Here is a 12,886-nt window from a genome sequence, read left to right as displayed (position 1 = left end):
AGCGCTTTTACAATGTAGATTGTGTCAAAGCAGCTCCACATAAATGATCATAGTTATTGGAACAGTGTAGTTCAGTTTTTAGTGTTTAAGTTCAGTTCAGTTTAGCTCAGTTCAGTGTGGTTTGAAGTCATTACTGAGAGTTCAAACACTGAAGAGCAAATTCATCGATGTGTAGCTTTTCAGATTCTGAACCATGCAAGCCAGTGGCGACAGCGGAGAGGGAAAAAAAACTTCACCGATAGGAGAGTGAAGAAAAAAAAAACCTTGAGAGAACCAGACTCAGTTCGGCACGACCATTTTAATTTCTCCACTGGCCAAAAGTCTTGTGCAGAGCTGCAGTCACCGCGGTGGAGGCTGGAAGCTGGCCTCAGTGAAGACTCGTCTTAATTTAGTCTTTACATGATTGGTTCATTGAATGTCATTGAGAATTGGCGTTTGCATATTTGTAAGACACACACATACTTTGAGTATCTTATTGATGTTCTTTCTGAATTGGTATGGTACATGGTCCAAAATAGAAAACAATTTCAGTCTCTGGATGGAACGCACCACATGTATCCGAGCACTGGATATAAGCATGTTATTGTTTGCTTCCTCTTGAGTAAACTGTCCATTGACCAGGATAGATAGGGTTTTCAGTGACACTCCCTTTGGCAAAATTTCACGAATTGTGAAGTCCTTGTCTGCCATTACCATGTCACCTGGTTTAAGGTATTGGAGAAGTCCACAGTCAGCTGTTATTTCTTTGTCTGAAGCACTGCCTCCATACAGGTCACTGGAAAATGTAATTACTCCATTGGGTGATACACCAATAAGAGCCTTTAGTGTGGTCCTTCTCTTATATTGACTGTACAGCTGACACTGTTCATCTAGTCTCTCAGTGTTACAAACTGCAACCTCAGTGCAGTCAAGCACTAATCTACAGTTGGGAAAGGGCCGGAAACAGTCAGGCAGTGATGTTTGATTTTCTTCTTTGGAGGGGATGTTGCCCTCAAGAAAGCCAACATATAAAATCTCATACAGTGCGCTAACAATGGTGGTACATATGTTCGTTACTGTGGCTGTGCTACAATTAAACCTTGTTGCCAGGTCTGTGTGGCCACAGTTAAGCCTCAGTTTCATCAGGGTCATCAGCAGCTGATCAATTAGTGGCATACATTTGACAGTCCAATCAGAGTGGTGCTGCAGTTCAAATTTATTAAGTAATGCTTCCAAAAAGAAAACAGTGGCGGAATCAGGCAATCCAGTAAAATACTGCACTCTGGCCGAATTTGATGAAATCTGATTGAAAGAAAATGTTTGTTTTTGTTTCTCCAATTGTTTTCTCAACATCTCATTCTCTTTCTTCAAGATGTCATTCTCTACTTGAAGTACTACAGTACTAGGGGTCTGTGTTGCCATCTCTTTGGTGCGCTGTCGATCAGCAATTGAATCCACTGGTGGTGACTGTTCCCTCTTTTTAGAGGTATGGCTCTGCGGGTCGGGGAACTGGAAAACTTTTCCCTCATTCCAAGCAAATCTTGAAGGCCCAGCGGCTTTGCCATTGGGGAAATGCCAGCTGCAGACCCTTGAGTTACAGTTTGGGTAGAAGTTTTTGCGCCTGTAAAAAAACAAATTCACTTAATTATTAAATGATTATAATCTTTTTTGGGGTACTCTTTTCATTTTAATTGCGAGCCAACATGGGTTGGCTATAACATTTTACAATAACTGTAACACATTAAATGTAATATGTAAACTAAACTTTACTTCATTATGAAGTAATGAGTTAAGGCCATAGACTGTACAATATATGGACGTAGTAACCGTGACGTCACCCATAGGTTTCTAAAGAGCGCAAAAGAAGCCACAAGTAGGCGCGGCCAACCGTCGCCATTTTGTTCGTGTGTCATCACACCCACGGCGGGATACCAAACAAGGGCAAAGAGGCGGAGAGTGAGCGGAGCTACAGACACCTGCTAGCATTTAGCTTGGACCTGGTTCAGACACACTTTACTTTGGGAGAACGCTTAATACTTTATCACCTGTGACTCGTTTGTATTCTGACCACTTGTGCTTGGTTGTATACTATATCAATAAAGTGTTTAGTCTTTTAAAAACACTGCTGTAATACACTGAGCCACCAAACATTGTTCTTATGACGTTTTTCAACAGGAGGAAAACGCGAATTACTTCCAAACTTTTCAGATATAGTCTGTGTTAGTTAATGTAAGACTATTGATGAAATCCAGCATAACACTGTATGACAACGCTTCAGATGACTGTTCTAGAGCCTACAGCTGATCAATTCGTCAGATTCTGGAGTGCATTACAGCTCTAAATATAAATATAAACGATAAATGATCTTAAATAAAACAAATAGATTAGATTAGATTCAACTTTATTGTCATTACACATGTACAAGTACAATGCAACGAAATGCAGTTTAGGTCTAACCAGCAGTGCAATAGCAGCAAGTGCAGGATACAGGAATAAGTTATAAAGTGCAGTTATAGAAAAACTATGGTGATATTTACAGATGGATGTTCTATCAAAATTATATACAGGTTGGATAAGCTATGAGCAGATTTACAATATATGAATATATGTGCAGGTTGCTATCAATAATCAGTAGAGTGCAGATAAATAAACATGATTACAAGTGTATATGTTACAATATATGAATATATGTACAGGTTGTTATTAATAATTAGTAGTATGCAGATAAATAAGCATGATTACAATACATGTATAGAGATGGTATATAAGTATATAACTTTACTCACATGGGAAACGGAGGCCACGTGAATGGTTTGTGAGCACAATTAAGTGCACTCAGCATTGCTTGCCATCTAATAATTGTATGAATCAAGTCCAAAAGGCAGTTGAGTGTGTAAAGCCACATAAAACAACACAGAAATACGATAAATATGCCGAGTTCAGTGGCTAATCTGCAGGATTCAGCTGAGGTGACGTGACGGCGACCAACGAGACCAAGCTGTCACTCAAGTGGCCACTCCCTTAATTATACAAACTTAATATAAAGGAAACGGATGAGTTATAAAAAAATTCACCCCCTCACAGTTGTCATGAAGGGTAATATTATCTGTATTAACCAAAATCTTTTTTGTTCCAGGCTGTAAACACCTTTTTTCTGCTGTAAAGTTGGCCATTCTAACAGTGGGCTCAATTGAAATTTGCTCTGTTTTGGAGCCAGGAGCGGCCAGGACTAGCGGAATTTCGGATAAATTGCAGTTTTAGTTACTTCCGTATTGGCTTCCTGAGGGAGAGCGGGAGGCTGCCGCTTGGTTAAGGCATGCACTAATCCACTAATGTGAGTTTACAAGTCATGAGTTCATGTAGGTTACATTTAGCTTAAACTAAAATGTTAGGTAATACATTAACAAACATCGGCTTAGTTCCTTTATTATTCTGGGATCGCCACACCAGATAGAATCGCCAACTTATAGCATGTTTTACGCAGCGGATGCTCTTTTAGCTGCAACCCATAACTGGGAAAAAAAACATACTATTGTAATAACCACTAATTAATATAGCCTTTACTTAAACATGAACACATGCTGTAGTTAAAGTTACTTCATGATTAACACTTACCACATCATTAGATTATAATAAAATAATGTTCAAGTTAGTTTGCAAATTAGTATACTATTATTCATCATGTACTGTTACTGAAAAGATAGAGGTAACGTTGGTTTTATATTCGGATATTCAGACATTCTCCTTAATAGTATAATTTCAGAAAAGTATTATTTGCCAATTCTAATTAGGGAAATCATATATGCAGCAAATTAATATCAAAGTACAACATTGTTCAAAGTCAAATATACAGTGTTAATGTTGTTTTGAAGTCATACTTGCATGCTAATTCCAATCGAATATTTCAAGTAACATGGTAAACAATATAGGGACTTCTAAATGAACGAATGTGCGAATATAAAACCAACTTTACCTCTATACTGAAAAGTATTACCCCAATATGTACAACAAAAATGAGATTCAATTTGCTTATGTATTAGCATGGATTACAAAAACACAATAGATCTGGTATATATTTTGACCTACATTTGCAATAATTAAGATACTTTACTCATTAAAAGATCTAAGTAATTATGTTAAATGATTCACTTAAAATGCTATTTTTATTACGTAAGTTCATCATGTACTTAGTTGATACCAGGGTGCTAACGTTAGCGTTAGCAACAACTTGGTGCCGTTTTTTGTTTGCTTATTTAAAAACATAACTTACCTTATCGACTGCAGCCATTTCCTCTTCTGTTTCTCATCGCACGGAAATCGGTAGAATGACAACTTCTTCAATTGTTTTGACTCCGATCGGTTCAAACAACAAGGAACACAGCACTGCGGCATACTGAAAACACACGGACATTCAGCTAGCGCTCCAGACAGAGGCTTGGACCCGGAAACAGAATCGTGACGTAACGACTCCCCACGCCAACACGGGGAGGACATGCAATCTGTTGTTGTTTCTTTTTCCAAAAATGTTGTTCTTTTTGTCTCTTCAATTTCTTGTTAACATACTATGATTGTATATTCTCATTTTCGTATAATAATAATAAAAAAAATAAAAAAATAAAAAAATCTACCCAGAAAAAAAGGACATGCAAACTCCAGTCAATTACTTGAAGAACTTGGATTGATTTTGTCATACTCTGAATTCCTTAAAACATTTAAAGTTCCTGTAAAACCAAAAGACTCTGCTGTTATTTTTGATGCAATACCAAATAACGTATCACTGTTGCGTAATTCAATATGCAGTGTGGACCAACAGCCAAAGACAAGTGATGTTGTTTTATATATTGGTGATTTTAACATTGTTAAAGATAAATGTAGTAATAGATATATTAGAAATGTATTATAAAAGAATCAAATACCATCATCAACAGTCTTCTGGTCATCAAAATTTGGAAACATTGAGTAAAAAAAAAGTTTGGTTACTAACAAATACATTTTTTATAAGTAATAAAGTAAGACAGGTATCATTTAAAATTTTACACAGAATTTATCCTGTAAAATAATTATTTGAACGGTTTGGAATTGATAGAGAAAACTTTTGCGATTTTTGTGGTATTATTAAAGAATCTGTTTCTTATCTGTTTTTTAATGTTTATACTCAAGATTATTTTGGATTGATGTTTCTAACTTTATTTCAAGGACATTTGGTACACTAATACAAATTGGGTTATATGATGCCATATTTGCTTTTGCACAAGATAGAATTGATTCAAAAACATGTTCTCTTATACAACTAATAATATTACTCGGAAAATACCATAAACATGTCAAGAAATAGGCCAAAGCTAAACCAAATTGTGTTCATTTTATAAAGGAGATTAAACAATATGATACTACATTATGTAACATAAAAAACAAAAAAGCTAAAAAAAAACATACGAGGCATTATTTAAATTTCAATTGATTGAATAAGTTTTTATTATTATTATCTTACCTATTTATTTTTCTACCCTTGGCATGTTTATACTTTAAATAACTGAAATAATTTATTTCATTTTTTTGTTATTTAGTTTTATTATGTTCCTAACTGTTGTGAGATTTATTCTCTTGTACTATGTTTGTAAATATTACAATAAAAAAGGACATGCAAACTCCACACAGAATTGTCAACTGACCCAGCCAGTACTCATACCAGCAACCTGATGTGAGATGACAGTGCTAACCACTGAGTCACCATGATGCTCTCTCTAATAGATAAAATTAAAACCTTAGAAATTCCGTGTCCCCCAAAAAAGAATTACACTTACACGGGTGACATACGTACATCCTTGTCGACAAAAAGCAAAGGACCTATGAAAACCCCCTTAATGCGTCCCAATAGTGTCTTTGTGCTTCATGGTGAGGTTTAAAACTAGCCTCAGGTTTTAAATATGACTTTTAAATGTCGAATCTTACCTCTGTCCCCGCCGAGAGATCTGTTGATATTATAAGTTCCTGGTCCAATTTCAGACGTAGTGCTGCTTAGTGTCAGCTGTGTGAACCTCGGAGCTCGATCATACATGTTTATATTAATTATTTATAATTGTAAAAATGCTTTAATTAACTAATGTATCATCGTGAGAGCAGTGAAGCGGCACTTTTGTCCACTTCACACAAACTCCTGTATCTGGAGCGCGTCGCCGCGTTGCCTGGACGCCAATTACGAGTGATACTCATGAATATTAATTAGTAAATGTAGACGTTGCTTCCTACCTACACATCCCAAACATTTTTAACTTACCGAATATTCATGAGTTAACTCGTTGCCTGGAAACACTACTGACAAAACTGTGTAAGTATGTGTGTAAACTAAATTACTTTACACTTCTATGTTTACATTCACATTTGTATACAGTCTACGGTAAAACTAATGTAAAAAGAAAACGTTTAAAGTTAATACTTCATATCCAACTTCACTCAACACAGCAACAGGCATTTGTTCATTTTAAACAAATCAAGCAGCATTGTTTTTTTTGTTAAAATTATTAAAATAATAATACTTAAGTAGCCCATTGTTAGTATTATTTTTATATTTTAAGTAAACAAGTTAAAAAACAGACCAAATTTAAACTGAAAAAAACAGCTTAATTAATTAAAATCATTTATGTTAAACAGAACAATCAGTAAATTAATTTCATTGATAAATTGCAACTAACAAGTATTATCAAAGTCTTTTATGTGTATTCTTTAGTCTAAGTATATATGAAATTTAAATTATGACATACACACACTCACCGGCCACTTTATTAGGTACGCCTTACTAGTATCTGGTTGGATCTCCTTTTGCCTTCAGAACTGCCTTATTGCTTTGTGGCATACATTCAGTAAGGTACTGAAAATATTCCTCAGAGATTTTGCTCCATATTGACATGAGAGCTGCAGATTTGTGGGCTGCACATCCATGATGCCAATCTCCCGTTCCACCACATTCCAAAGGTGCTCTATTGAATTGAGATCTTGTGACTGCTGAGGCCTTTTGAGTACAGTGAACTCATTAGCCCCTTTCACACATACAGACCTTTCCGGAAAATTACCGGCAATTTTCCGGAAAGGTTGTATGTGTGAACAGGTCCTTACCGGTAAATTCGTTCTGGCTATTTTCCGGAAAGAGAAGTTGTAACATTACCGGCAATTTGCCGGAATGCTGCGCTGTGTGAACGCAGAAGGAAGATTGCCGTAATAAGCGCGTGCACGTCTAGAACGTGCTGACGTGAGACGTCTGCTTTAGCCAATCACAACAGTCAGACGCATTTACGTCCGCGCGGTTTGTGAGAATAAAAGCCTTTGAATATTTTTCCAGACGCATTTAGCTGCTAGAAGTTAGTCAGATCACGTTTATATGTTCTTCTTAATGCCAACTGTGCAAATAATCATCGATAAGATGCTTATGATAAGCCGTTGTTTGTTTACCTTCAAGCTTTGCGTGTGCCCATGAAACAGCCTGTGAGCGCCAGCACACACACATATTATGATCTCGACATGCGAAAGTGATCCTGCGAAAGTTGTTCACAATATTGATCATCAAAAGAGTTTGTAATTTAGTCAAATGTTTACAAATACAAGCGCAGCCGTTTAAAGCTCATTTGTGGTGAATGATGTCAGAATTTACCGGTATTTTGGAATGGATGTGTGAATGCTCTTTTCCGGAAAATTTCCGTAACGTCCTCGCCTGTGTGAACAGCGCTTTTTTGAATATACCGGTAAAGTCGTTCCGTAAATTTTCCGGATATTTACCGGTATCACTGTGTGAAAGGGGCTATTGTCATGTTCAAGAAACCAGGCTGAGATGATTCACGCTTTATGACATGGTGCGTTATCCTGCTGGAAGTGGCCATCAGAAGATGGGTACACTGTGTTCATAAAGGGATGGACATGGTCAGCAACAATACTCAGGTAGACTGTGGCGTTGACACGATGCTCAATTGGTACTAATGGACCCAAAATGTGCCAATAAAATATCCCCCACAACATTACACCACCACCACCAGCCTGAACCATTGATGCAAGGCAGGGTGGATCCATGCTTTCATGTTGTTGTTGCCAAGTTCTGACTCTACCATCTGAATGTCACAGCAGAAATTGAGACTCATCAGACCAGGCAACGTTTCTCCAATCTTCTATTATCCAGTTTTGGTGAGCCTGTGTGAATTGTAGCCTCAGTTTCCTGTTCTTAGCTGACAGGAGTGGCAACCGGTGTGGTCTTCTGCTGCTGTAGCCCATCTGCCTCAAGGTTGGACGTGTTGTGTGTTCAGAGATGCTCTTCTGCACACCTCAGTTGTATCGAGTGGTTATTTGAGTTACTGTTTCCTCTATATCAGCTGGAAGCAGTCTGGCCATTCTCCTCTGACCTCTGGTATCAACAAGGCATTTGCGCCCACAGAACTGCCGCTCACTGAATATTTTCTCTTTTTTGGACCATTCTCTATAAACCCTAGAGATGGTTGTGCGTGTAAATCCCAGTAGATCAGCAGTTTCTGAAATACTCAGACCAGCCCGTCTGGCACCAACAAACATGCCACGTTCAAAGTTACTTCATCTTTCTTCCCCATTCTGATGCTCGGTTTGAACTGCAGCAGATCGTCTTGACCATGTCTACATGCCTAAATGCATTGAGTTGCTGCCATGTAATTGGCTGATTATGAAATTTGCGCTAACAAGCAGTTGGACAGGTGTACCTAATATAGTATAGTATATGATTTAGTTGTATTGTCAGTAGCAGGTTTAACCACCACACAATTCACATTTAAAACAAACAAACAAACAACAGAAAAAAAATAAAATAAAAACAAAACCATACATGCTGTATTTCTTATTAAGTTGTATTTATTTGTCCTGATAATAATTGTCATTCGTTTCCTTCTGAAGTAAACAAGCTTCATGCATTAGTGTCATGTATACCAAGCAATTTTGTGTCTATTAAACGTCTAAACATAGATGGCATGACTAAAACAAGGCTACATTTGTGTTGTCCGAAAATCTAATAGATGTCCATGAAGAGCCCAGATTTAGACAAGCTAGCAAATAAGCAAATTAGACAAGAGTTCTTATGTGTAGTCATGTGTATTTGGGCTAGACATTCATTAGATGTTCGCATTTAACTTTGTTTTAGCTAAGCTGTGTTAGTTTAGATGTCTTTTAGACTTATTTTAAACACACACACACACACACACACACGCACGCACGCACGCACGCACGCACGCACGCACACACACACACACACACACACACACACACACACACACACACACACACACACACACTGCTTACTGGATTATTTCTTAGTATCTGGTATTCTAATGTTAAATGTGGTCAAAAATTCAGCAAATGTAACGCTGGACCACAAACTAAGTGTAACTGTTTGCAAATTTATATTTATATAACTCCTGAAAGCAGAATTAATAAGCAAATTTCAAAAATGGTTTGAAAATCTGGAACCTGAGCATTCAGAAAATTCTAAATATTGAGAAAGTCATCATTAAAAAGCAAATTGTGTTCTTAGCAATGTCTATTTGTAACCCCGCTGGTCCTATGCCACCCAACCCACTCCAAGCTGGTCCCGAACCGGCGACCTTTCACATGGGAGCTGGGTGCTCTTCCAAGGAGGTTATAGACCATGGCCTCTAGTATTTGTCGCTAGAGCACCATTAGAGGTCAGAGGAGTGAGGTTTACCTGCACAGCACCTACTAGCTGGCCTCCATTACACTCACCCCCTGAAGCCTAGTTCACACTACAGGATTTTAAACATCGGCAGATCGCTGTGCTGTTCACACTACATGACTTGATTTTGTGTCTTTTAATCGTTGTGGTGTTCACACTACGCGACACTACGTGAATGATCCACAAGAGGGGGGTCACACACTACATGATCTGACAACAACTCGTTCCCCAACTGCTCATTCAAGCTACCAACCAGAGTCAAAGAAAATTTGAGGGAGGAGTCGTAAGAACACTGAACACTATTGGCTGCTTGTGTGCTGATTAAATCACTGACAGCATTTCAGGCTTTCAAGGAAGCATTTAAAAACATGGTCAAATCAGCTAATGCATCAGCGGATTAATCGCTCATCTGCACGGTTTTTATTTTTTTATTTTTGTAATTTTATAACTCTTTGAAATAAAACTAACGAATCTGACCCCATGATGTTTTCTAAATATCAGTGTTTCTTTCTAAAAAAATTTTTTAATGATTATTATTAAAAAACATTAAAGAACTGAGCATTTCTAACTTTAATTACCATATTGGTCAAAACGACTGCATGCATGTCTGATACTCTTTGCTGTGACTTTAAATGTGTGTGCATATTTTTTGCCTAGAAACTTCCTGCTAACATAAAACTTTCTGATGGCAAAAACATCAATTTACTTCAGATATCTTTCAAAACAATTTGTGCCGTGAAACAGCTCCTGTTTGAAAGTAAAAATGAAAGCGAGTCCAAGACCTTTGCGTGTTCTAGTATCTTAACTACATATTTATAGGCTGTATTACCAAAAAAGATATTAATTTTAGGGTAATGGTGTCATTAAATATGATGCCAGACATTCAAAGCTTAATTTTAATATCTCAATAATAGCTTTGAATGTAAATATGTTGTGACAATATGACGTTTATATGAGAACAGTCAGAATTCTAATAGTTACAGAATTCTATTTTTAATTTTAATATATCCTACTCTCGTGTCTGTGTTAACGCAGAATGAAGCGAGTGCATCGATGCCCATTCTGACCAATCACAGATGTTTCTGTTGAGCTCCTGAGCACACAGGCATTCAGCTCATGCTGATATGCTCTCTCATTGGCTGCAGCTCGTCACTCCATCTGACCACACGTGGGGTTGAGTCGGCCGACTGCTCCGAAATATTCAGCATGCTAGATATTGGATTTCCGTCTGCGAGGTGTTGGAGACGCGTTAGCGAGCCTCGTTGATGCGTTATTCAGTAGTTCACACATCAAGACTGGCGAGCGCCGTGCACCCGCAGATTTCTTTCCGATCACAGCCCGATCCGTCGGCGAGCTCGTTAACTTCCAAATCAGGCTCAAATCAGGCTTAAAATCCTGTAGTGTGAACTAGGCTTTAACCTCACTCCCATCCGGGTCACGGCACCAATGTAACCCTGCTGGTCCTACGCCACCCAACCCGCTCCAAGCTGGTCTCGACCCGGCAACCTTCCACATGGAAGTCGGGTGTTCTACCAGGGAGGCTAAACACGATGGCCTCTAGAATCTGTCACTAGAGCACCTTTAGAGGTCAGAGGAGTGAGGTTTACCTGCACAGCACCTACTAGCTGGCCTCCATTACATATTACAAATAAAAAGTCTCATTTTAATATACTAAAAAAAGGAAATTATATCATACAGTAGAGCTCAACCACTCTCACTGGCAGAGCTGTGATAAACACGAAATTCTATTGGCTGATAATAAGAGAAGGGGAGCTACTCTAAGTCCCGCCCTTTGTTCATTTTCCAGAAATTATGTGAAACATTGAATAAAAAACACACATTTCAAAGGACTTCGCAGGACCTTTAAAGCAAGTAAACTTATTAAAAGTCTGTGTGAAATCAAAATTTAATTAAAAATGATCTTTACTCAATATTCTAATTATTATGGAGAGGGGTCTGAATGCAGACTCGGTGCAGACGCAATCTGAGATGTATTCAATGCTTTTTAATGCCCTCACCTAACCCCATCCCTAACCCTACCCCTCACAGTGACGTCACTAGTTCAAGTGCATTGGGTCTGACATTGCATTACTGAGCGATGTAATCTCAGGTTGCATCATAAAAGCTGCATCCAGATAGTATTGATTATTATGACGACATGAAATAAAAATCGATAATTTTGACTCAACATCAGACTGGTTTTATGATCCACAGCCACAAATTACAAAATCAGTCATCAAGAAGGTACTGGCTGATGACAAGGCATCAACGAACATACAGTAGGGAAGATAAGTATTGAACATGTCACCATTTTTCTCAGAAAACATATTTCTAAGGGTGCCGTTGACTTGAAATTGTTTGGTAACAACCAAAGAAATCTATATTTGCAAAACAAATCAAATTACTTTACAAATGAAGTAATGTGTGAAATGAAATGAAGCATGGAAAAAGTATTGAACACATGAAGATAGGGAGGTGTAGAAACGCAGTGAAAGCCCAGACAGCAGCTGAAATCTCTCAGTAGTTCTTCAGCAACCCTCTGCCCTTCCTTAGTGTAAATGAATATCAGCTGCTTCAGTTCAACAACTACATTAGCAGGAGGATAAAGATGAAACCAGGGTGGACGTTTCAGCAAGACCATGATCCAAAACACAGCCAAGGAAACCCTCAGAGGCTTTCAGAGACAAAAAGTCAAGCTGTAGAATGGCCCAGCCAATCGCCTGACCTGACCCTACTGAAAAAACAGCTTAATCCAGCCTAGGCTGGTTGGCTGGTTTTAGCTGGTCGACAAGGCTGGTTTTAGAGGGGTTTTGGCCTTTTCCAGGCTAGTTTCCAGCCATTTCCAGCCTGGTCTTAGTTGGTCAGGCTGGGAGATGACCAGCCAAAATTAGCTTGACCAGCTTAAACCAGGCTGGTCAAGCTGGTTTTAGCTGGATTTAGCTGGTCATTTTCCAGCCTGACCAGCTAAGACCAGGCTGGAAATGGTTGGAAACCTGCCTGGAAATGGCCAAAACCTCTCTAAAACCAGCCAACCAGCCTAGGCTGGTTTAAGCTGGATTTTTCAGCAGGGGAATCCAAAAGAAAATACAAAATAAAGGACAGATTTGATAGACGAGACCGACAGAACCATCAAGATTTTCACTCTGTTGAAGTCTGTGAAAAACTAAGCAATTCATGTGACTTTATTCTCCATGTGAGAGGTGTCAATAGGCT

General features: G+C 38.3%; 4 protein-coding genes across 12 annotated transcripts in view; 1 reads left to right on the top strand and 3 right to left on the bottom strand.

Moving 5' to 3' along the window:
* LOC147843829 (uncharacterized) overlaps positions 1-177 on the top strand; it is a 6,445-nt gene extending 6,268 nt beyond the window's left edge. The window contains exon 4 of the mRNA XM_087253006.1: positions 1-177. This exon is cut by the window's left edge and continues 638 nt beyond it. The gene's annotated coding sequence lies outside the window, so the exon portion shown is untranslated.
* The window catches only part of stpg2 (sperm-tail PG-rich repeat containing 2), a 66,508-nt gene extending 60,325 nt beyond the window's left edge, over positions 1-6,183 (bottom strand). For 5 of the 8 annotated variants that reach the window (XR_015490573.1, XR_015490574.1, NM_001077347.2 and 2 more), the window contains 1 exon segment: positions 5,932-6,151. Coding sequence is in view for 4 of the 8 variants with exons in the window: in NM_001077347.2 (NP_001070815.2) it covers positions 5,932-6,037 (106 nt within the window). In the remaining 4 variants the exon portion in view is untranslated. 8 annotated transcript variants of the gene reach the window in all.
* smad4b (SMAD family member 4b) overlaps positions 1-12,886 on the bottom strand; it is a 724,234-nt gene that overhangs the window by 653,253 nt on the left and 58,095 nt on the right. The gene's annotated exons all lie outside the window — the stretch shown is intronic.
* Positions 268-4,415, bottom strand: unm_sa33528 (un-named sa33528). Its single transcript, NM_001386778.1, is given in 2 exon segments — positions 268-1,600; positions 4,250-4,415. Coding segments are annotated over 2 exon segments (1,314 nt in total). The 5' UTR covers positions 4,372-4,415; the 3' UTR covers positions 268-408.

This window comes from Danio rerio, chromosome 5 (assembly GCF_052040795.2).
Source record: "Danio rerio strain M-AB ecotype USA chromosome 5, GRCz13ab, whole genome shotgun sequence".
In the NCBI taxonomy this organism is placed as follows: Eukaryota; Metazoa; Chordata; class Actinopteri; order Cypriniformes; family Danionidae; genus Danio; species Danio rerio.
This window is presented reverse-complemented; position numbering and strand designations above follow the sequence as displayed.